Here is a 26,010-nt window from a genome sequence, read left to right as displayed (position 1 = left end):
AGGAAACAACAAATTCTGCCAATCAAGATAGGATTTTGTTTTTCTTCCTCAAACTATCTGACAACTTAAGACTGATAACTGGAACCGATAAAGTCTAAGACAAAACTGAACAAATCAACATCAAGATTTGCAGAATCCTTTGGGCTTAACAACCTCAAACATGCACAATCAGTCTGGGCTAACTCTGATATCACATACTTGAAGAAAACCCTCAAACCCCACAGAGTTTCCTGCATTTCCTAACCATCAAGATTTTCAATTCAAGGAGTCTCAAAAATACAATTTAGCCAGCAGAGTAGCTTTATTTTGCAATTTGAACTATTATACACAATTGAATAAAAGCCCACAGGATAAACAGTATGGAGACTTGCAACTTTTTGGTGTTTGCTTAAATTAGAACCTAAGTGCAAGGTCTCCAATTAATCCCCAAGGTAAGAGAACAACACTTTGCTGTTAACAATAGTCATGTTAACACTTAAAATATCTAATCAGTTATTTAAAAGGCCACATCTTCAAATGCAGTTAATCTTCAAATGCAATTAGGTATCATTTAATTAACTTATATTCTTTTGGTATAATGAACTGCCACAAATCATACAGCTAACAGGCAATGGAACATCACGTTTTCCCAGAGACGTGTAAAATGCAGAGATGCTATTTCATCCACCTTAGAAATGTAATGTCACAAATGCAGTTGTTCTCAAATGCTCAAGTGGAAGCTAATATCCTTCAGATGCTGTTGCTCTCCTTAAAAAAAAAAAAAAATCAAAACAAAACAAACTTACACATAATACCTCGAGGCACAAGTTCTCCTACACTTACAGGGATTTATACACAAGGTGTATCGTATGTTACAAGATTTTTGCTCTTTGAAGTCTATGGCACATAGATTTTTGGGGTAAGAAAAATAAAAGTCTCTCCTGTGTTCAGCTACTACAATATGGCACAAAAAAGAAGTTAACATCTCGACTAATATTTTGTTGCTTTTTGCTGGCTATTTTGGGGTGCACATAAATAAAAGGCACACATTTCCTCTCTCCTTTCARATGATCTATGTACTGTACAAGCATAACTTTCCAGCACCGCTCCATGCCTGCTGGCCCTGTGCAAAAAAGATCTAAGTCTGTGTCCAATGCTAGTAGCAGCTGCTCTATATGCTTAACCAATGGCTTTAGTTTAGCATGCTACTTCTGAGACGTTGATGAGAGGCTAACAGTTTTCCTGAAACAAAAGTACAAAGCTTAAGAAAGTGATTAAGTCATTTATATTCACTTACATGTATATTTTCCAACAAATGTGTTCACAATTTTCAGAAAGTGCTCATTYTGAAGTCTTGTTTCAGTATTACAAATGTCCATGACCTATATATTATAGCAGCGCCAAGCACAACAGTATTGTTAAGGAACTGTCAACGTTTCCATTACCAACCCTGTTTTTCAAGGGCATAATGAAAATAGAAAAATTTGCTCTTAACTAGAACTTAGTGTGCATAATGTCTTCGGTATGGTATTTTTAAATAATTGGATTTAAAAGTATAYAGTAGTCAGAATCTGAAAAACAGAAGGTTAGTGGTTTCACGCTTTTTGGCGCTCATTTTTACATAACAAGGATTTTAAAGAATGAAAGTGAGCCAACAGCAAATGAAGAGCTCTCAATAATAAAAGCTCCACAAATCATTAACAAATTTTCTCGCRTTTTTGTCCTGTTTTTAATGTTGTGTATAAATAATTTGTGGATCCTTACAGAATTACTTCATACAATTTAACAACTGTTAACATTGATGAAATTATCATACATAAAAACAGCTTAGGTCTTAACATCAATGGTCTGACAAATATATTTAAACAAGAATATTCTGAGTTACTAAGACTAACATGAAAATTCAGCTCCTCTGAATAGATTTGTGAGTTTAGATGCTCTCAACTTGATATGCCTTATTAGAAAAAAAAGTCTGACTTTCAGAAAATTCTGAAAAACAGCAGTTTCAAGTAAGTCTGGAGCAATTAAGTACTCTGGATAAATTTACCATAAATTATGTAACTCATGCTGCCTTGACAAAATTAAGTTAACAGAAGTGTAAGTTGAAGCACTACGTCTGAAGGTTCTTGCTTTGGTTATCTTAAAAAAACACCCAAAAAACCAACAACGACAAAAAAACTCAGACTGTTACAATAACAGTGTAAGTTCATTATAAAGCCACATGCTTCTGTGTAGATGTTCTCTTATAGACAGGATTATTATGCCCACTGCCAGCAGTGGGCATTCTGTTGGGAAAATTCAACTTATGGTGTGAAAAGTGTGGCTGAATCAAATGAAAAAAATAATTCCGATATTAGACTCAAATGGGAACACGTTGTTTCATTTAGTTCTTGTGAAGAATATTTGAAAGCCCTCTCCACCAACAGTCTTTTTGAAACACAAGGCACAAATAGGAAGTGGACATTCCAGCAAAAATGATTGTCTGAAATTAACAGTCCACAAGAGTCTTCCAATCCAACACAACGAAACCTTTTTGCGGTCCAACTCTATGCCACATCTTCTAGATAATCTGCAACATCACTTAACTGAGAAATGGTAAGGTCCTGTGTGATGTCTTCAAGCTGGAAAATAAATGAAATTACAAATTCARAAGTCATGGAAGTATTACTCTATATAAGCCTACAAAAAGCACCCCATCCTTTTGGCCTTAAAGCCTTATCTTTCAGAGGGACATCAGTTCCTTCAGGAGGTGCTTAAGAAAGATGTTGAGATACAGGGATGAGACATTCATGCGTTGAATACTAACACACTCTCAAATACATTTTATATGCCAAGAAACAGATGGTGGACTGTCTTACTAAGCAATTACTGTATTTTAAATCAGTAAAGTATCTATCATATGGGACTACTGTAATGTCCCATATGTAAAAATGCAGAACATAAATAATAGAACTATAGCATGTATCCAAGGAACTTATCGTAATGGCAATTTATTCATAGAAGGCTTTTAAAAAAAGACAGAAGAACAAAAATACAATTTTAAGAATCATACTTTATCACTGGCATTCAAGTCTTCTGTTTCCACAGAAATTTCATCTATTTCTTCACCAATACTGATATCACTTTTTTCTGAGCGATGACTAGTACTAGTAAGAAAGAAAAGCATAAAGGTAGAAATAGGACTTTCTTTTCCAACTACAAGAATTCATTTCATATATCTATACTGGGCATTGGATTCAACTACCTAGCAAGTTAGATATGAAACAACTTTTAAAAAGCCCAAAACAACCAAGGACCCTTTACCTAGAGAAAGCCACGACCAATACTTATTTAGGCCCTAATCCTGAAGTTTACAGCACAAATACATTGTAAGGATGAGCTTCTTCAATATTTTATTATTGACTAGTCATGATGCTTTATTTTTTATATTTCGAATAATTCAGCATAGACCACATTCACTAACAGCATTAATTAAAATATTAAAACATTGTTAAGTGCATGGTTCAGAGAGAGAGAGAAAAAAAAAAGGAAATAACTTCCTTAAAAAGGCAACAACTTGTCAGCCTCTAAAAATTAATACCAGTTTTTTAAGGAACTCATTACCATCTAGAGAAAAGCAATCTTTATTTTTTTTAATTTTAATTATTTGTATTAACTAACAAACCAAAGTTCAAAGGAGTCTAGAGATACTGCAGGAGTCCAGCAATAGTGACTAGCTGAAATATTATATATATATATTATACTAGCTGAAATATTCAAATATGCCAATATATATGTTTATAATCTATGTACACTGCTACAATATTATCCCTCTCTTACCTGTTGAAGTCATCCGCATACTCGTCTTCATCTCCATTTCCTAAATAAATTTTAAAGGATGTTAATCAAAAGTTTTCTTTTCAGGAAATGCAAGAGAATTTGTTCCCGCACCAAAATAGAGTTTGATGGACAGCAATAGYTCGTAGTAGGTTAAGTAACTTGTGCAGATTAGGAAGATAAACTGAATTTATGTTTGAGATTAATTTATCTCAGTCTCTTTTGCATAGTTAAATGGCTTTGAAATTCAACATAAACTTTCAGTAGATTGGTTCCTTTGCTGAAGACAAGGTTAAAATATCATGTGCTGCTAAAAAATCATCATGTTGCTGCTAAAACTTACACGAGACAACTTTAAAGTCTGGAAAAGGCAAATACGTATGCCACTGAAAAACAGTAAGACTTGTCTGGCTACCTTTTATGCAAGTTAAAAAAGAACAACAACAACAACAACAAACATCCCATCTCCCTTATATACTTAGACAAAAATACATCACTTGATACTAGCAAACATATGTATAGAATGAATTCAAGTTTTGCTGCATGTATAAGACAATAATCTCCACACAAAATTCCACAGTTCTGACTGGCATGTACTCATTTATATTCCTCTAGATTGGATCTGGCTCTTGTAACTCCAGTAAGTCTCACAATGTCAACTAGAGTGACAGAAGTAAAAGCTGAAATCTTTAGCTCAATAGGGACATTTAAGTTTCTCAGATTTCCCTGAGAATCAGGCTGGAACTTCCAGTTAAAAATATCAGAGCTTACTTATGTTTAGTAGTTACTTGCCTAATTCTAGAGATCCGAGTTTTGCATTCACTAACCGCAGGTCTTTCAAAATAGAGTTTCTGTTCAAATCTGTAACAAAACAAGAAGTATTTATACCAGAAAATCGGCTTGTGACTCTTTGATAGTGAGACCCTACTTAAATACACCAATCACCATTTATAAAAAGTGTTCTTTCACAATAACCCTACATAATTTTATAATATAATATGATAATTTTATATTCTACTTTCAGGTCTAAACTATGCCAACATTTAAAGATGTAAGTAACAAACAGGAACAATCTCCCTGAGTGTATTCAGGACCRGGTTTTACAACGTGGAGGTAAATATTCTTGAACAAACAATGCAGGATAATAATAAAAAAGACTAAATTAATTTCATTTAAAAAAGAACAGTAAAAGTTTATCGTTCCAAAAACTGCTTTTCAGGAAAAAGTATAGATAAATATTTGATACTCCAAAATATAAGATACCCCAGCCATATATATATTCTATCAAAAAAACAGTATATCATTACTTAGTGAAAAATGCATTATTGCAAAGCATATTACAACCAGAAGGGGGCCAAATACAGGCTACTTCATCACAGTTTTATCTGAATGTGTAGCTCATTCTCACCACTTGTCAAACTATATGTGAAAACTTACCATCAGGCTCCTTTAGCAAAGGTGTACTAGTCAGGGAGCTTAACCCACTTTTTAAAGGCGGTGCATCAGAAAGAGATGCTAAACCTCCTGCTTTATTGGATTCAGTTTTCCTAAAACAAACCAACAAATAAATAAATACTCTGTGGATCTTCAAAATACATACTTTCTTTTCTGTTATTCATAAAATTGTCATGAAACTAAACAGCAATTTTTGCAGTAATAAAAGCAAGTGAAAAGGACTATTCATTCTGCAATCTGAAAAATAATGGGTAGTTTGCTAGCAAAAGTGTGAAGCAAGACATTCAATGAGAAATTCACGTGTGCCAACCAAGACTTCTCTCTGCCTTCTTTCAGATAAGGCACCTGCACCTTCTTCAGCACCACCATTTCTTTTTCTTTCTTTCTTTCTTTTCTTTTTTTTAATTAGGGGCTACTAGCCCCACTTGTAAATGCAGCTAAAGAAAGGAAGATTCAGATACAAATCCATTTTAAGCTAGTTTGTTTTACAGTTAAAATATTTTGTCTGACAAACCTATTAACTCCAAGAGCCTTGAATCCACAGAATGAAAATACCTCTCAAAATTATAGCAAGAGTGATCTCATCACCATCTGTTAAAGTTCACTTACCTACCATTTATTCCATTCACACATTTAAAATGTCAAGTTTGAATACTACTTGCAAATAAAGGTTGAAGAAACACTATTAAAAAAAAAAAAAAGAAAAAAGACCAAGATTTTCACATTCGGTATTACCAGTACTCTTTGTTATAGTGACTGTGTTCCTGTTAGTAAYAGGCAATATCACTGGAATCACTTATCAAGAAGAATATATCATGTATTACTTTAAAACTTTTGAACAACAGGTCACAGAAAGTGAGGAAAGGCAGAGCTAGTATCATCTCTTAGTCTTTCCTTGATAACTGTCTGCTCCTTTCCTCTCCAACATGCTCTTCTTACGAGAAGGAACAAAACCGTCCACAAGGAATTCACCCTTTCGTAAACCAAGCGATGCTGGCACCTCTTCTGTCTACTCAGCCCCTGAGACTCAGGCCACAAGCACAACACAGCATAAAAGGGATTTCACCCGAGGAATCTGTTGTTCTCCTCTTCTAGAGGAGATGCCAGGACGGTAGGAAAAARAGGCTCAGCAGGGACAGCTCAGTTACAATTAGTTGCTAGCTCATTTACTATTTACATATGCAGCAAATCATACTTACATATCTATCTATTTGGAAAAAAAAAAAGGAGGTTATAGTAACTTCTATATCACAATTAAATCATGAGGTACATGCCTACTAATTTATAGACTGGGACTACAGACATACAATTCGAAATCACTTTTTTAGTCCGGGAGATTCTGGATTAAGAAAAGCCTTATTTTACAGAGTGTTTACGAATCTTTTTCTTGGATGCATTTTTTAAAATAGCTATTAAAGAAATAGAGTTTACCCAGTTCAAAAGTGCATTTCCATTGTTGTCAAATGAAAATGCTTAAATGATAAGAAATTAATAGATATTATTATTCAAATGTTATTATTCGGCCTTTTCTGCTTCCATTACTTGACCCACACTACCTGCGATCAGTTTAAAACAAAGAAACAAACACATACCCTCAAAAAACATGATGAATTTGCAGGATGAAACATAGTAATTTGAAGTAACTTCTCTTTTTTTCTGTAATTTACAACAATCTCAGATACAGTATCTGAACAACTTAATTCCTTTAAGAGTTTTCAGTTTAAAATTCAATAATTAGATTTTCAATATTCCCAACTATCATTTATCTGGTAACACAGCCAGTTACTATAATGGTTAGATTTTAGTTAACCAAGCTCTTCGATAAGTAAAATTCGGTGTACTCACAGATGCAACTTTAATCCTGATATTTCTAATACCAAAAGGAAAAAAAATATATATTTTTGTGCTGCTTACAAAAATTACGCTTATATCTAGAGCTCCATCCCTCTCATTTTTTCACTTCTTTTAGCGCTAACCACAACTGCAGCTCCGTTGTGGGAAGAAACACAGGGGTCTGCACCTCAGAGGTGTTCYTTCCACCAAAGAACAGGCTGGAGACACTATAACAGTGCATCAGCGGAACTGTAAGAGATGCAGGTTTGTCACTCATGGCACACATTAACTGGAGTATCCAGGTTACTTACCAGCCATAAGTTCTTTCTGGTTTGGGTATGGGATCATCAAAAAAGGAATCTCCCTCTACATCATCCTCATCCACACCTGGATCACTTTTTTCTTTGGTATTTAAGTCTTTGTTTTGTAGTTGAGGATCTAACTTTGTTTCATTAGGTAGAAAATGAATGCTACTTTTGGTTGCTTCTCCTGATGAGACACTTGTATCACTTTGAGTGGTTTCAGAAACCTTAAACAAATATAGAAAAAGCACTCACTGAAAAGAAAAAGTAATTTGTCTTGAATAAAACCCATATAAACTGTTCTATTTCTTAAAATACTGTAAGCAGTAGTATGAACACACAGTGTGTGTATATATATATAGATACATACATAGATACATACATATATCACCATTTTTTTAAAAACAAAGTGTTTGTTTTATTAGTACTTCTGTCTATTAATTAGGAATCACACAAAAGAAAAATGTTTTGTCACTTCACAAAGGAAGTATTTGTTGTTGTTGCTATTGTTTTTTGAAAGCTTTTTCACCCGTCCTCTGCATAGTGCTATCTAGACCTAATATAAAAGCAGCCAGTTTTGAAGAATGTAGGTCATAAAAAAAATTTACATACAAGCTCTGATTCTTGCCTCCTATACTTTTTACAGTCTGAAATTACAAGATGTGTGGAATGTATTAATAACATTATTTATTAGTGGTATTTTGTAACTCTATAAACATATCGTCAGTTAAGTTAAAACAGTCTTCAAAAGAAATCAGTTTAAACCCATCCAAAAGCCACTAACTTAAATTCATTCGATGTACCTTCAAAAAATACCTTCAATTTAATGTGGAAAAAACCCTAACATTATTTCAATTTCAGCAAGACTACAATTTTTAATTGCATGTATGAAAAGTTTAGAATACACTAAGCCACAGAGAACCATACAATGGTTTTTAGTGTTTTTGGTAAACCTCCTGCTTCTCAAGAGCATCTCTGAATGAAGAACACAAGTAAATGGGAACCTCTGCAATGTAGTATTAGTTTCTAAGTGGTAAGCATCAGAAGACTGCAATTAATTACACTTTTCCCCTCCAAATATTAAAACCAAACAAACCACAGCAACAGAATACTTAAAGTATATAACTTTCAGTCTTTTTAACATGCTTATGGCTCACTCCTTCGGATACTCTGCTTGTAAGGACTATTCTATACACTAACTTTATGATCAAGTAACATAGCTCAAGTTACCCAAGTTATATCTTTATAAAACCTTGTGGCCCAAAGAAGAACATTTAAGTAGATAATCAAATCGTTGTGACAATATGGATTTTTTGTTTTTGAGTAACATTATATTGCTAAGTAACAAGCAGTGAGACAATATTATCTTCTCCTACGTTATTTAAAATTAAGGCAGTGAAAAGACTTATTTCACAAATTCATTTTTGTGCACTAAGAACAGCAACAATTTTGAAAGAAAACTATTGTTTAATCAAGACAACCAAGATATATCTTGGACTGACCCATGCATTTCTTTATCAGTCATCATCTTTCATTCCAAAGACCAAAGTAAGTTTTTCAAACCATAGGCCATAAAATTCAGAGGCCTACCAAGGCCATTTTACCTCAGTCACAAACCACAGAACCACATTTAATTTGTGGCAGCAGCTCAGTTCTTCCAGGAAAAAAAGAAAAAAAAAAGAAAAAAAAAGAAAAAAGTATTTATAAGTAGTAGATACAGCAATATTTTAATTCTCCACCTTAGAGGAACAGAATTGTTGTCAGAAAATGAAATACTTAGGGATATGCTGACTGGTGTAGAACAGCAGTGACAGCCTCTTCCATTCTGGGCCCTGGAAGGAGTGAACTGCTGTTACCTGCTCTGAGAAACTGAAAGCACAAGTTAGTCTTTGCTTGAACTCATATCTTAAAGCTGTGCTAATGTGAAATGACTACTTTCAAATAGTAGTGATTGGTTAACCATGGCTAAGTGTTCAAAGAAAAACACGTCTACCTTGGGTTTCAGCCTGATGCTGTTAATAAGATAAATGAAAGTGTGGTTTCACACATGCACTTGAAAAAATAAATAAATAAAATAAAACTGTGCTCCAAGAGCTGTGGTCTTGGTCTCTCCTTGCATGCTCCCTTCTACATTACATCTGTTAGTTGCAGAGCCACAGAAAGGGCCAGTTTAGCTTACAGACTTGCTGGAAAACYGCCAGAGAATCTCAAGTTTCATTCAGAAAGTTTACACTGTTCAGATAACTTACATCTTGTGCCAGTCAGGATCGGTTGTAATTTCCTCTTTCTGTATTATTTTTAGGACAAGTACATTACCTGGGCAGAATATTCTCCCATCTGGCTGCCCCGTAGCAAGTGAACTAGCGAACCGGACAACGGTTTATCAGTTCAAGATATCAACTGCTTATTTTTAAAGGAGTATGTACTCCAACCAATAGCAGTTGCTGTTTCCATGGGAAAACCTAGCCATATTGAAACCAACTTTTGCTTGTATCTGAGAGAAATATATATTCATGAAAGATTCAGTAATGTATTATGAAAAGCATTTTGAGAATGTATTCATCTATCACTGCAATGGAATTAAGGTCTTCTTGGTATAAAGAGTACAAAAAGCCTGATCATAAGTTCCAATTTATTTTACTTATGGGAAATTACATTTTACTTGCAGTCTTATCACAAAATCCTAATTGGAAACAGCATATAAATGAAATTGTTCTGATCACCATATCAGCTGCTGCTACCTCAACTGCTAATGATAGTGTTTTGACTACGCACAACATTTTCCTTAAAGTGGAAATAAGATGAATGACTTTAATACTTCTTGCTCAGAATAAGATACTCCTCATCCAGCAATATCTCTATTAAGAAACTAACCTTCAAATCACTTTCTTGTTAAATACTATGTACTTACTGGGGATTAAATACATACACATTATAAAATAAATAAATACATAAGTAATAAAAAAAATCATGCCACTACTGACCAACCAGTCAGTCACTGTCATTAGGCTACAGAAAGTCAGAGAAGCCTCTGTATCTGTGGACTGATTCATCTAAATACTCAATAGTAACTTGATAAAGAATTCTGACAGCCTCAACCTAGAGAAGAACACAAATGAGCTACATACAGTATATCCCTTCCAACCTCAACTATTCCGTGATTCTATGATATATTTCAGACTGTCCGGCTAATTCAACCACTGACATACGTGTAGAAATTTCTTTTAAAATGCATTGTAAAAAGCTTCACGAAGAACAGGCACACGACAATAAGATTCTTATTAGCCAGCGGTTTGACCAGCTTGGAGACATGCACCCTCCACCAAAACCACACATGGAACCACGCTCAATTCATCAGCTGTTGAAACTACTTTTTTTCTGTACTCTAACCATGTTCTTATTTCTGAGAAAAAGCCATGTAACAACCACTTAGCTCTTCTCTTCCTATCTGCTTCAAATTAAGTAATTCAAACATGAATATGAAAGGCAGTATATGCAAGGGAGCTTGGACAATTTACGATTTCTACATCCATCTTCAGTAGTACTTAACTAATCTAGAACCGTACCAAGACAAATGTATGAGCTCAGCTACATACCTTCAAGCAAACATACTATTAAGATTGAATTATAAACAACATTCGGATCTTTTTATCATTCAGATGTTTTAAAAAGGGTGTTGACAATCAATTATTTTTCCCTCAGGCAGAACTTACGGAGTTAAAATTTCCATTTAAAAGGTCAATTGTTACAGAAACACCAGTTGTTTAAGATACCATCAACAAGCTCTGCAATTAATGAAGCAACTTTTAACCTTGAATCAAGTTTGCTTTTCTAATTATGTAGTTTACTTGTTTGCCATGCAAGAACAGAAAAGTGGACTAAAAACCAAGCTGTCATTTTCTTTTTATCCTTATGACTCTCTCTCCCAAATGAGCCAGCTAACAACAAATCCCATCCAATGCTGCTTTCCTCTTTTATAGCTTTTATTAGCGAGTTAAAAGCTTTCAAGTTACTTTCAATAATCTAAAAAAATACATTTATTCAAACATTTGATGTTGTCAGATCACATTAGTAATTTGAACAAAACTTCAGTACTTCAATCACATTTTGCTGGAGGTGGTGAGTAGCCAGTGTCTTACGGAAGAGAAGCTCTTTATGCCCTTTTCTGTTCCCCACACTTCTCAGTAACTTCCAAACCTGTTGATCAGCTCCAGTCAAAGGTAATGGAGCAGTAGAGGTCTGGAAGATATCAGTTCTTACAGATTTTGTGTAAGCAAGAAGATAGAGAGAAGAAAAAGCCACAGGTCCTGAGAGACAGAGAGTTCTACCTTAACAGCTGATCAGTTCCAAACAGCGGCCACCAGCTCATCTACCAGCAGACGAGCAGATCCAACTCGAGCAGATCCAACTCGCCGCACGCACAAGCACACACAGTGTGCGCTCTCCCCTCTCCAGTCCGGTAGGTGCAGACCCTGAGGTCACTTCAGGGAGCGCAAGCATGCTAAGGACGTGGAAGGGAGACAACAGAGTACTACAGAATATAGGACCCACTCTGTAAGAAACCAGGCTCCATACTTTTTGCTGCTCAAAACCAGCCTGTAAGTATAAGCTGGGTTTCTTTTTTTTTCTTCCTCTAAAGTTTAAAACACCAGCTACCATCTTCTCCTCTCATGCATTTTTACCTGCCCATCTACTTTGTAGAAACACTTTCTCTGTTTATGAAGTCCTTTATAATTTGGATCTGAGCACAAAAATAGAATAGTAAAAGTGCAGAAAAATGAAAGATAAGTATAGATCATTTAAGTCACTCCATTTCTATAGAAAGATAATTAAATTACTGAAACAATACAACTAAGCCTTCCTTTGTATCCCTTACTTCATTTTATTAACGTAATTTAGGAAGATGCTATTCTTCTGTAGCACTACTAGACCATATATACCAAATCATCTAATTGTTTTTGATAGTCTATTATCCTCTATGTTATTGATCACAAAGGGCTAATCAGTTTGCTTTCCCCAAGCCAAAAAAAGTTTTCCGAGTTAAGAAAAAAAAAAATCACTGAAAACAAGGACCCCAAAACAATAGTATTTATGGTGAGAAGTACTGATTAAATGACAAGTAGCTTTCACATAAAATAAGGCTTATTTTGGTGTAGGATTATAAATATTCTGTTTTTGAATCATTTGAATTCAAAGTTCCACGGAAGAGCTCAGGACTAGCTTTTTCCATTTTGTAACTGTAACAAGTGTTACAAAAGTAGCTGTGGCACAAAATAAAATATCAAATGAATAGAATTATGAACTTCGATTAAAAAAAAATGTATTCTTCTGAATGTTAACATATCTTTATAGTTGCACAAAACCCCTCTCCCTGGCCTCTTCTCCTGTGGGGTTTGAAGGTCAAAAACACAACAGCTGGACAGCTAAATACATGAGCATATGAAAAAAATCAGCAAGTAAGAAATTATACTTAATGGGCAAAAGTAGTCATAAGCATCCCAAATCCTGAGCTATCATTTTGTTTTGTTAATCATGAAAAAATCATGTTTCTAAACAAGCACAGAATTCCTAATGTCATCTTATAATTCACATAGCCAGAAATGCTAAAAACAAACAAGCAAAAAGAAGAAGAAGAAAAAAAACCCAAACCCCACACCACACACACACACACCACTAAAATCTCCAAAACACTAATTATTTTCTTGCTTTGAAWCCTGGGCAGGCATTTTTATTCAATATGCTAAAATGTATCAGTTTTATTCAGACATTTATACTATATGATTAAAATGACAACACTCAGCCTACTATAATAAGATGCAAATAACCAAGAATGTTATTAAGACAACCTTTTACAACAACTGATTTAATTTTTTACTGTTTTAAAATGATGACAACTGGATGCAGTACATCATATGTTGCTAGGATGGATTTGGCACAGCCATCCATTTATTACAGTGGAAGTTTGTATGTTATCTGTTACACAACTGACAGTCAGGAAAGGGAAAACACAGAAAACTAAACCCCACCAACATGCATTTTACCTACTTCGATACAGAAAAGCAGTCTAATTATTGCAACTATAGACACATGCAAAAAGAGCGCCTCCTATCCATCAACTTTTTCAAATGAAATTTAATTTCAAATTCACTGTATTTTTCTACATGGAGTTTGAATATAAAGATTTGCTTAAAAGCTACAGTGGAGTTCCAACTGAACAGTTTCTGCTATAGGAACATCTCAGCCCTTCCTGTTATCCCAGGTTGCTCCTTTCTTTAGTCTGCCATGAATCAGAATCGACTGTACTACTGTCTGTTTAAGCTTTATTTTACCATACCAAAAATGAGTCCTAGTTCCTGCTGGTTCTCAGTTCTTTAATAGTTATARGAGGAATTAACTGTTGTGTAGTACAACTCTCAAAAGAGTTGAATATAAATGAAAGAAAATAATCAGGAAAGATATTGCTGAAAAATTTTCAATATTCTTTTCACAGAAATTGGAATAAAAACAAAGCTAAATTAAATTTTTAGACATCTAAATTAAGCTATGAAGGAAAATCATCTTAACAAAGGAGAAATTAGTAGTATAACTTCGGAGGAACACAGACTTTTGTAATAGCTTCAAGTTTTTCAGCATTAATTGCAACAAATGTTTCTCATGATTTAAACAAACCAAATATATGTTTCATAACCTCCTCAGTAATGAGGAACTGCTCCTTACCAGGCTTATCAAAATATCAACATTCCAGCTACGAATCATCATCCCACTATAAACTCTTCATTGATATCCAAATAATACGTTGAATTACTTAAGTCAACTCTCAGAAACTTTTATGTCAATAAAGAGCAGATGTTTATAAAGCTCAAGATGTTTATAAAAGAGAGTCTACAATTTCATGTGTAAAAGACTGCACAGAAAGCTTCTAATTCCATAAGCTGAAAAATTCTAATTAGTAGCATATACATCATAGCTACAACAGAACAGCATTAGAACATAGGTATACACAGTTAAAAAACTGATTTACATGGAAGAAAGTAACCAGTATTTACACTTACCTATTCCTGACAAAAAGTCTACAAATATTAAAAAGTGGGTGCCTCAAAGCAGTTGAGAATAATGACTGAAAGAGATTGTTGCTAAGGGAATGCCCTTGTATCTCCAGTTTCATAAGAGTCGTCTCTTTCTCTTATCTCAAATACGCTACACAGCTTTCTCATTCGATGTAAGCAACCTTACCTTACTTGGTACAGGGTGTATACTTGATCTTCCATCAGATGATTTTGATGACAAGCACACACTATCATTTAGACCTGGAGCCACCTAAAAAGTTTCACAAAAACACTGAATAAAATGTATCGAATTGTGGCACAATACCATCCAATAAAAACCAAGATTATCATTCCTGCACATGCCACATGCAAATTGTGACACCATGCTGCTATGTTAGGAAGTCTACGACAATTCTTCTGAAATTAAACTTTGGTTGAGGTACCAAATACAACCTGGGTGGGGTGGACTTCCTTTCAAACCACAATCATGACAGAGACTCATCAAATGTTATTATTTGGATTTCAGTTGACAACTTTATTACATATTCCATTAAAAATATCACTCTCACTGCTGTCAGCTAGTTCAACACTTTTTAACATAGATACATATTTTTAAAAACTAAAAATATCTAAAGAACTACTTAAAGTTTTAATAAAACCAACTCTAGACCAGCATTTTCAGGTTTTACTAAAATTAGAAATATGCCAAAGATAAAACAGATGTCAGTTATGAGTGTTATCTGACCATACTAGAAACTAGAAAATAAGTGGCATAGTCTTTTTGAGTTTATGTGAGTTCACTTTGTGTTAGCATGTTGTAGTAAAATACTAGCAGTTAAAGAGAAGTAGTCGTGGTCACTAAGAGTAGTCGTGGTCACTATCTTTCAACATTGTATCCTGATACAGTATGTTTTAGGCTTTTCCATTATACTAATTTATTTTTATTACAAAGACTYGGAACAATTTAATACAGTAGCTTTAGTCAAGTGTTCATAATTTCAGTTTATTTTTCATCATGATCAAAAGCCATCTGATTTTCTATAAATATTAGAGTATTTTATTACTCAAAAAGAAACTCTGACATGCAAGGGATGACAAAAAAATAAAGGATTACATTTATTTATGAAGAAAAATGAATTAAAAATATGCATAAAGAAAGGAATACCACATCTTAACAGTACTTACTTCTTCTGTGCCTGAAATCTTTTTCTGCTGACATTTTCTAACAACTTCCAACAAGAGGGGACCACCCATAGTACCTTCTGCTTCTATAATTCCCAAATCTTGAGCTAAGTTTTCTCGACCATCAAGGCCATTTAGCTAGAAAAAATTACAACACAGAAATAACTATTTGAAAACAATATATTTTGTAATATAACTCCTAAAGCTTTTTGATTTAACACAACAATAATCTGACTAAATAGTAATTAGGACTTCCTGTTGCATGTAGAGTCTAATATTAATAGCTTGTTGCATCATTTAGTCCTGATATGTACACAAATTTATCAAAGACCAAAGCTGTTTTCAATATACAAGTACTCATCATGACCATGTTTCAGTATTTAAAGATTTACATGGTCCAATTACTTTAGCCTATCATCTTTAAAAGTGAATCCTAGCATATGCAGTCAATGGTTTCAGCAAATTCAAAGCAGTATTTCAGTAATGATGGAGGGTCCTTGTTTCTGTGCAGACAGAAGTTCAGCAACACTTTTAGTCTCTATTTCACTTAAAGAACCATAATTTTGGACAGACAGAGGGATAAAAATAACTCTCAGTATCAGCAAAAAGCTATCAAATTAATAAGAAAAAAATAAAGAAAAAGACACTTCTCTAAAAATTAGCTTCACATTATAGCAGAAACAGAATGCTGCAGCAAATCTAGACTGGCTGGCATAACCTCAGGATGGCACTACTGCAAATGGCACCAGTTTATCTTGAACTCTTACGTGATTTAATGACACTGTTATTACCAAAACACCTGTCAAGCAACAGCACTGCACTCTGATAACTGCTACACAGAGGACACAGACGATATAACAGAACACACAGAGAAGGGGGTTACACCAGAAAACAGAGCCACACTGTTCAGCACTCTAAGCAACAGGCTCAGCAAACTTGCCTCRCTTTGGCCAAGTTTCATATATGCACTGCAATATGGAAAAACATTTCAAATAGCACAGGATGCTTTTACTGAAAAAAAGAAGGGAGCGTTTCAAGGAGCAAGAAACGTCTTTACTGAGGTAAATGAAGCACTCCCCCCCCCCCAACAGTGAGTGGCAACATGAAAGAAAGCATGATCATAGAATCGTAGATGGTTCAGCTCAGTTGGTTAGAGTGTGGTGTTAACAATGCCAAGGTCGCAGGTTCGATCCCTGTGCGGGCCACTCGTTTGAGGGTTGGACTAGATGATCTCCAGAGGTCCCTTTCAGCCTTACCAACTACTATGACTCTTCTTACTTGGTAGCATAAACCCGAATGAGGTAATACAGAGATACTACACAAAGTTTTCAATGAAGACTGACGGCAAAGTAACTGGAAAGGCCCTATTTCATATTTTAGACTCAAAGAACCTACAAGTATTCCATGTGGGCATTTAGGTCTGTCCTAAAATCCAGGCTAAAAAAAAATCTCATAATACACTTCAGTGATAAGTATGATGGTAGTTGTCCAGAATAATTAGCAAGATAGTAACATTTCCAAACCACCAGCATCATCATTAAAGACCATTAGAATACTTGAAAATACTTGCTTCCAAATGTTAAATAAGCAAAAAAAAAAAAATCACCAAGTAACCTATTCATATGAATTTAAAAGCCATCAGRCTTTAAACTATTTAATGCATAAAAACTTGTTTCAAACAAAAAACTCAGAACTAAGAATTCTTTGACTGCAATTGACATTTCAAACTACTCAGTCACTTTTGGTCTATAACTACAGAAATGCTTAATATCCAGCTTTCAATTAATAACTTCTCTGTGGCAAGTATGTTTTCAGAAATTGTCAAAATTMAATAGCGTAAACAAATCAGAAGTAAACCAATTTCAAAGGAGATCATAGCTTGAGAAGTTACTCTCAAAGTAACATCATAAGATTCTATGTTCATTTCATTTCAATGAATTTAATTGAGTTTGTTATGCCTATGAGTTAAGATCTTCCTGAAAACTCAACCTAGGTTTGAAAGTAAGTTTGTTTTTCCATCAGTATCTACAGGAAGCCTTCTGCAAAAGAAATGATGCTCTTACTTATACATGTAAAATTTCATTGCTTCCACAGAGTTTGAAAAATCATAACCATCATTTTGTAAAATAATCACATTGCACAACAAGAACAAATGAAGTTTATATCCTATGCTAATAAAGTAAAATATCAAATAGCAGTTTTAACACATGTATTGAGTTTAGTAATTATGCACTTGGGAAAAAAATGACAACAGACTTGAGTGATATAAATGGCCATTTTTTCAAAATACTTTTTAAAAATACAATCTGTTTAAAAGCTTTCCTTAGTACAGAGGATGCCTCTTAGGATAGATCTGTCCTAAGATGATAAATGAAATTATGGATGTTTAGCAAAGGGTAAAAAAAAGTATAGGATTTTGTATGTTTGTATGTATGTTTGACAAGAAACAGACTTCTAAGAAACAGTAAAGTCCATTTATATAACCACAGTTTTCAACTGTTTTAATCCATGCTCAACACATTTCCCTGGTTATTTTTTTAAAAAACATGAAATCAATACCCAAATCAAATGAAAAAAAATTATTGTTCAAAGAAGAAGTCAATTAATTGATTTATTAAATACCTGACTCTATTAAAATATTTAAACTGACAATAAGAATAAAAAAGAATATTCAACGGGTAAAGAGAAATTTTTTAGATAAATGAAACCGACTCTTTTTAACCAAAAGCTTAATAGAAAAATTTTCACATTGTAAAGAGAAAGACACACACGTTCTCTTATGGAAAAACTCTAAATCAGTATCGTAAGCCTAAAAGAAAGTGCATTTGGTATTTGTATCTGCACAACCTTTTATTTAACTGAAATTTCTTTCCAAGCAGATTCACTGACATTATTTTACTCTTTGTGCAACAATACTAAGTTAATACCATAACATGGTAAAATTATTGATAAAAAAAAAATGTTGCAAGTGTTTTCTTTTTCTGTCTTATAGACTCCATTTATGATTTCACAAAATTTATTGATTTGTTAATTCAAAATAGACATTTTATCAAGCAGTCATTTTTGAAAAGGCAATAATCATTCATATTAGCACATTTTCCTGGAGCATGTGTCTCTACTGCAACATGTACCTTTTATAAACYGAATATCAAAAATTAGTTAGAATAAACACAAGTGGCTTAAAAAAAAAATCTGTACTACTTTCTGTATTCTTTGCCATCCACTCCAAACAATCAGTCTAGTAYAGATTGAAAACAGTGTCTTTCTTACTGTGCTCGATTCAGGCTGAAAAACAGCCAAYGTAAAGTCAAGATTGAAAAATCGTAGAAATTCTGCAACAAGACCAGCTACCAAGCGACCTRAAAAGGAAATGAGAAAGTAAGTATATACCAGACAGAAGCAATTCTTACTTCAATATKTAACACTAATTTGGCTTCAGCATGCACATCTACACTGAACAAACACTCCTACAAACATTATTTAGACATGCAGCAAGCTACAACCACACAGTTTTCCAGTTGCAAGTTCACACCAGCTCTAGTTCATAATTTCTGTACCAATTCATTAATTTCTAACTCAGATCAGTAAGTCATCAAATGTAAATTAAAGCCATCAGATGTAAATTATTTCAGCCAGCAATACAGCAGGAGCATAAACCGAGGTTGCTTATAAAATTCAAGCATAAGATTTCTTTCTTTTTTTTTAACCTACTGAGCTATTTTTATTTATTTTAGCATTTATCCTAGGCTTGTGTTCAGTACTGTACCTCTACAGTCTGTTTTCACAGGTCACTATTTCTATTGGTCTAGAATGGCTTTACTAAGTTATCATTTTTCATGGTGAGTTATGATTACGCTAAGTAACCTTARTTACAAACAGAACAATTTTATCAATATTAACTTCAAAAATTCTACAACACATTCTATTCTGAAAATAAAGTGAGCAGTAATTATGACATTTATTTGACAGGAATAGGAGCATGCTTTAAGTCATTAGGATTGTCCTGCTAATACAATATTCAAAGGTTTAATTCATTCATCTCTAAATCTATTTTTTTTATTTTTGAGGTAGAATAAACAAAATACTTACCATCCTTTGTACTCAAAAAATTCTTCAAACTTTCATTCACCAGAGGCGTTTTGTTCTGTCAAAAAATGAAAATGAAAAGGTAATTAACAAAATCCTTGTTCTACAAAGAAATTAAAAAAAAGTGTTTTGCTGCACAAGATTCCATACAATGCCTGTCATACGTAATTCACGTCAACTAAAATTCACTTCTGTATTAACTCTACTACCTATAAGCAAAAGCTGCAGAGCAACGTATTTGCACGGGCAAATTAAGATTGTCTCAGTATTTCTATTGTCAAAACTATGGAACTTGAAGATTTGTACTCAAATTCTTAACGGCATTTCTGATTTTTATTTACTTTAGAATTAAGAGAGGTAAACTTTGCAGTTAATTTGCCAAACTGCTCTTAAAATATAGTGCCAGGTTTATTTAAGAAAACTTCATCTTTAAAATGTATATTTACAAATGATTCAGACAAAATGTGGACTACGCTAATTAACCGTTCGCRTATTAGTACTAATCTTCTATTAATTAAAAGACTTTCCAAGAAGTTATGAAAATATTTTTCCTCCCTTGTTAATTTGTCTTCTTCAACTTTGATATTTAAACCGGGGGAGAAAAAAGAAAAAAAAAAAAAATCAATTTGCTATGTTTAGTTTGGAAATTCCTGCACATTTTTGATAAAGCCAAATTCTAAATGCCATTCCTAACATATCAAAACATCCTGGGTATGTGTCTAACTAACAATTTCTAGAAACTCTAAGAAAAGGATATGGTAGAGCTAGTTGTCACTACAATCATAAGTACTAACACACAGGACGCTCTTTGACAATAAATTTTTTTTTTTTTTTTTTTACTTCCTTAATTTTTAGGAATTTGGATTAGTGATAAATATTACTACACCTTTAGTGTCTCTAGAGTGTAAAATTAAAATATGGTAATACTTTTAAACCTTTTGATCACAGGGTCAGCCGAGACTAACCACAGCAAGTCTCTCTCTCTCTTCCCCCCCCGCCCCCTTTCCTTCTCCTCAGCTCTCTCCAGCCCTATTACTCTCCAGATAGCCTGGGAGGTTGTTCCCCTCCTTACCTTACCACATGTTGAAAATTGCCATAAGAGATGGCAAAGGGATCCATATTACATGGATATAACATGAAACCTCATATTAGGAAACAACCCCTTCCCCTCCTTACTAACCTAACCAGTAATGCCTGTTTCGCTCATGCATTTTTCCAGAAAGAAAAGAACCAACTAAGCCACAGAAGAAAGGGAAGGACTGTTTTCCGTTCTTTCACTCTTCTCTCTAGGTTTGGAAAATGGGCAAGGACACAGCTAACTTGGCAGTACTGAGGATCTGGGAGAAGCAGGTGCAAGGGACATAAAACTAGCATCTAGATATCACAGCAGTACTGCTGCTTAATCATTTTGGTATYATGTATACCTAAAAGTTGTGATACTGCCACAGTATCAGTATGTAGAATCACAGAATGGTAAGGTTGGAAGGGACCTCTGGAGATCATCTAGTCCAACCCTCAGCATAGCCCATAYGGGGACTGAACCCGCAACCTTGGCATTAGCAGCACCACACTCTCACCAACTGAGCTAAACCTGCCCCCAATTAATTTACTGAACAGCATCACCATATGCAGCATCATTCCAGCTACTCATGCTAAATGCAAATCATAGAATCATAAGGTTGGAAGGGACCTCTGGAGATCATCTAGTCCAACCCTCAGCATAGCCCTGTAYGGGGACTGAACCCACRACCTTGGCATTAGCAGCACCACACKCTSAYCAACTGAGCTAAACCYGTAGGCCATCACTAATTCAGATTTCTTCTTTAAATAAATAAATTATCCTGCACTAAACCTGCAACATCCTTAGAAAAAATACTAAAAGCATTAGCGTACTTGCCAAGTGTCCATATCCATTTTTTTTTCCACAACATACTTCTTGAAACAAACCACTATAATATTTTTTATCTCAAAATCCTTTAAAATCTTGATCAGTCAACCAGAAATATTTTTAAAGAAATATTCGTTGGGAAAAAACATTTGGTTATTTTGATCAACTGGACAGAAGCAATATGAAAACAGCAGATAAACAGTTACTTAGAACTACAGTTTTAAAAGGCCAGTAGCAATTCCTATTTCTAAATATCAGGAAATCCTTATATTCTTTTTTCCCCTTTTTTCTTTTTAAAGCGTTATGCTCTTACACAGCAATACATACAATTTTCTTGATACCTTTCATAAGTAGAAGGTATTTAGACTATTATTTTTAATTTTACACAAAGCACTGACAAGAAACTGAAAAACACTACTTTCTTACCTCTACTTTCTCTTGTTCTTCTAGCGCCAAAAACACAGCAGCTCGTAGCTCTGCCTACCAAATTAAAAAGAAACAATATTTCTACCAGCACAATCTTTCACTATGCAAACAGAATGCAAACAGCCAGCAAACAGCTTAACCTCCATTTGTTTCTCCTCAAGCAACATGGCAGTGATTGTAATCTACAATTACACATTTAAGACTACAGGCAATGTGACTGGAGGTTGAGAAAAAAGAGCTTTCTGCCTGAAAAGCAACAAACCTGGGGAAAAAAAATAAGTTTGATATATAAAAAACATACTATATTGCTTCTTCACACAAAAATATTCCAAACTACCTATGTTACCTCCTATTTGTTTCTTCTGAGAGCTGGAAATCCAGTTCTTTGAGGCTGCTCTGAAACTTGTACTCTTGATTTACAATTCTTTCAGGAAACACACACAAATAGGCTATGATAATACATTTTTTTTTAAATAACATTGAAATATACAAATTACTATGACTTCTTGCCAGATCGTACTTGAAGAAATGGAATTTCCACAAGAAAAAGACAGTATGATTCAGAGCATTCAAATATTTTGTTATGAGATTTTTATCTTTTTTGTATATCTTAATTTCAAGAATCATATTTCTTCTAAGGCATTTTGGAATATTTAAGACTTRGCAACTTTTTTAAAGCTTCAGTGCCTCTACTTCTTTCACCGAGAATTCTAAATGGACAATATACATTACATTTGATGGCACACAGAGACTGCCTAGGAAAGGTAACTGTTACCTCCTGGCCCAACCTACCAATATCCACTTGTATCCTTTAACTGTCCTCTACTTGTGGACTCTACTATGTAAATAATTTGCACACCCCTGGAGAATTAACTTTTACTGTGGGAAAGGGAATACACTTGTCCAGCACTTAACYGAGAGAGAAGGGAGCTTATCATTCTGGGATCAAACAAACTTGAGACATTGTTTTGCAACAGGAAAGTATTTGGGAGACTTCCAATTCATTTCTACTCCTTAATGCACATAGCCACATCAGAGTGACCAAGATGACTCTTCCTGTAACAGGCACGAAGCCAAAAATGTAGATATAGCTTAAGTACAATCCTACTGCTTACACACAGGTCTCCTTTGCATAGTTCCACATCTCACATGCAAACATCCTGAGGTCCACCACCTCCTGAAGATACTAGAGCAAAATTATTTTTTCTATTGAAACTTACTCACACTTTTTATTTTTGAGGCAAAAGCTTGGATTAACAAACAAAGGTTTCGTGACACTGATGATGAAAAGGTGATCACTTCAACCTCATAAAATGCTTTATATGKACATATAAATACAGGCATAGTACAGTTGAGTATATAATCTCTTAGAGCTTTCCTGGCTATTCTACTTTTTACAAACAGTTTGACAAGGCCTTGTTGTTTCATGTGTCTCTCAACATTATTTCTAAAAACCCTCAGTAACAAAGTCCTGTGGCTTTTGCAAAGGAAGCTCTGGGATTTTTTTGCAAAGGAAGCAATGGGTCCTCTCATCAAGGACCCATTAGAAGAAAGCATAATAGAAGTTTCAAGTTGCCAAATGCATGCACTACCACCATTCTCATTCCACTTAGGTAGCTGAACACTTAAAGAGCTGTTAAAGCCACASACAGGCAACTCGTGCATTCCCTAAGAAGGAAAAGGTAGGCACGTTCAACAGTTATCAGTAAAGGAGACCTGCACTTCAGAGATCTGCAAAAGGCCAGCTGAAGGTACAAAATTCTCCTTCTGCAAGCTTGCATTCAATTATTAATATACACGCATCAGCAGACAGCTGTGGTTGAATGTATATTTAGGGCAGCAACATGGTTAAAGTAATCAATAAGATTTTGTAGGGTAAAAGAGAAAAATGCATTGCTATTGATGTAAATTGATTACAGGTCTTCCAGGCAAAGAAAAGGGATATGTCATTGCTCCCTGCTTCAGTGCTCTGAAACAACCCCTCCCCACACACACATAAAAAAATTTCTTCCATATATGAAACTGTACAAGAGGCACATGGGCATCTTCCTAACAGCAGTCTATAACTTCCAGCATCTCAACTTCCAACTCCAAAATATTCATTTTGCCACATACCATGCTAGATACAGAGCAAGACTGGCAAAGCAGTAAGCTCTCTAATCACTCATAATCATCTCAGGCTAAACCAGGACCTTTTCTCACCAGTCTGTGGGCATCACAAATCCAAAGCTGGCACCAAACTGGAAAAAGCAGCTTCACTACTCAGTACCTTTTCTATCACTCCCCACCTTTAAAGTCTGTGATGTTCTCTCATCTTCAAGCATAGAGAGTAGTTTGGATGCCTGTTCTTTGTCCACCTCAKGGTAAAATCCTTCAACTTAGTTTAAGCAGCCCTAACTGGCTCAGTAAGTTAACTTGTCTGGCTGTGTAATGGAAAGGAAAATTGGTTGGGAAAACAGAGAGAGAACGTCGTATCACGGAGAAGCAGTAAATATCTGAGAGAGTTCTACATAACAGCAACTATTATTGCAGTTCATCAAGTTCTTACTTCGCATATCACAAGCAGTTTTCACTCTCATTCTTAAAAGGTAGGATACATCCAAAACAGCGAGATGACCGTACTTGCATTTAAACAYTGAATTTCAGTTAACCAAAGTAAACATAAATTGTTGTTTTTAAAAATAGCAATTTATAGAAATAGTTGTTAAGTATAAATTATTTTTCCCCTTGATTCCAGTAAATGAGTYAGTTGGCTTTCTGATATTAATTGCTTTTAAAAACAGTCACAAAATAGCAAGAAATTACACTGTAGTATTGTAATATTCACTGTAGTGACTTTGTATTTCCTTTGTACATACACACACACACACACAGATACTCATTTCCATTAATTGCTTCAGTCATTAAACTGTTCCTGAAATGCTAGTGATCATCCACCTCTTGAAATACTTCAAATAGTATTTTTTTTTTTTGGAGGGGGGAGGATATCACCATCTGTGATTTGAAATTCAAACTTCATTTCTCTCCTGGCTTAGAAAGGGGTCCAACAGCTCAAATGCTGTGATAATTGCATGGCTCTTTGCTATACACAATAGTTACTGCTAAAATAAGAATCCTTATAACCAGTTTTCATATCCCTGCTGACACAAGCCCAGACTATATTACAGGCATGGAAGCAATTACAAGAGAGAGAACCTTACACCGCACTATAACATTGCCTTCTATGTTACTTCTTAATGTAGTAGTATTTGTGCACTGTAGCTAGGCAGCATCCCTAGGCACGTCCGTGGACTAGCAGACCGTCAAGACACAGCTCCAGCCCTCCACTTAAAAAGAGCCATGTTTTAAGTAGGGACCCTCAAGGAATTCCTGGGTGAAAGTTTTCAGTGAGGGCTTTTTGACCGAGTAAGAAAAACAAGAAACCCTGTCCGCTCCATCCAACACGACCCGGCAGCTGAACGTTTGCAGCGGCTTTAGCAGCAGCGGCAGCAGGGCAGGAGTGACAGAGCTCCCGGGACCACCGCGCGCCTGCGGCCCGAAAGCGGGCAGCCAGGACGCCGGGCGCCCCGCGGCGGCCGCGGGCTCCCCGCCCCCTGCCCGCCTAGGCGCTTTCGCCAGCGCTGCGGCCGCCGCACAGACTTCGCGCGGCGCTCAGGCCTCCCGTCCGGCCCGCGGCGAGCACACACCGGCTCCGCCTCGAGCCGCGGGCGGAGCGGCCGCGGAGCGCCCCGGCAGCGGCAGCCGCCCCGGGCAGGCCAGGGCGCTGGCAGAGGCCGCCGCCCGCCAGGGCTGCTCCCCGCTCTGCGCYTCGCGAGGCGCGCGCGCCGGCGCCAGGGTCTGCCTCCTCGCACCTTAATTTTGTTGAGCACCCCGCTGCTCTCCAGCGTCTGCACCAGCAGGTCCCGCAGCTCCGTGTCCTCCTCGGTCGCTGCGGCCGCCATCTTGCTTCTCCCTGACAACCGCCCAAACTGCGCTAGCGGCCGGACGAGCGCGGCAG

The 26,010-nt window shown here is 35.4% G+C and overlaps 1 protein-coding gene across 1 annotated transcript; it reads right to left on the bottom strand.

Moving 5' to 3' along the window:
- Positions 1 to 282: 282 nt before the first annotated feature.
- On the bottom strand, positions 283 to 26,010 carry CEP43 (centrosomal protein 43). The gene is made up of 12 exons (XM_085315440.1): positions 25,865 to 26,010; positions 22,014 to 22,067; positions 19,703 to 19,757; positions 18,884 to 18,972; positions 15,617 to 15,751; positions 14,619 to 14,702; positions 7,395 to 7,612; positions 5,233 to 5,342; positions 4,588 to 4,656; positions 3,799 to 3,838; positions 3,032 to 3,125; positions 283 to 2,600 (listed from the first exon to the last, which is right to left on the bottom strand). The coding sequence occupies exons 1-12, from the start codon at positions 25,952 to 25,954 to the stop codon at positions 2,526 to 2,528; spliced, it is 1,113 nt and encodes a 370-aa protein (XP_085171566.1). The 5' UTR covers positions 25,955 to 26,010; the 3' UTR covers positions 283 to 2,525.

This window comes from Rhea americana, unplaced genomic scaffold, assembly GCF_003343005.1.
Source record: "Rhea americana isolate MKP2758 unplaced genomic scaffold, rheAme1 scaffold_43, whole genome shotgun sequence".
Taxonomy (NCBI): domain Eukaryota; kingdom Metazoa; phylum Chordata; class Aves; order Rheiformes; family Rheidae; genus Rhea; species Rhea americana.
Note: the sequence above shows the minus strand (reverse complement) of the source record. Positions and strands in the feature narration are given on the sequence as shown.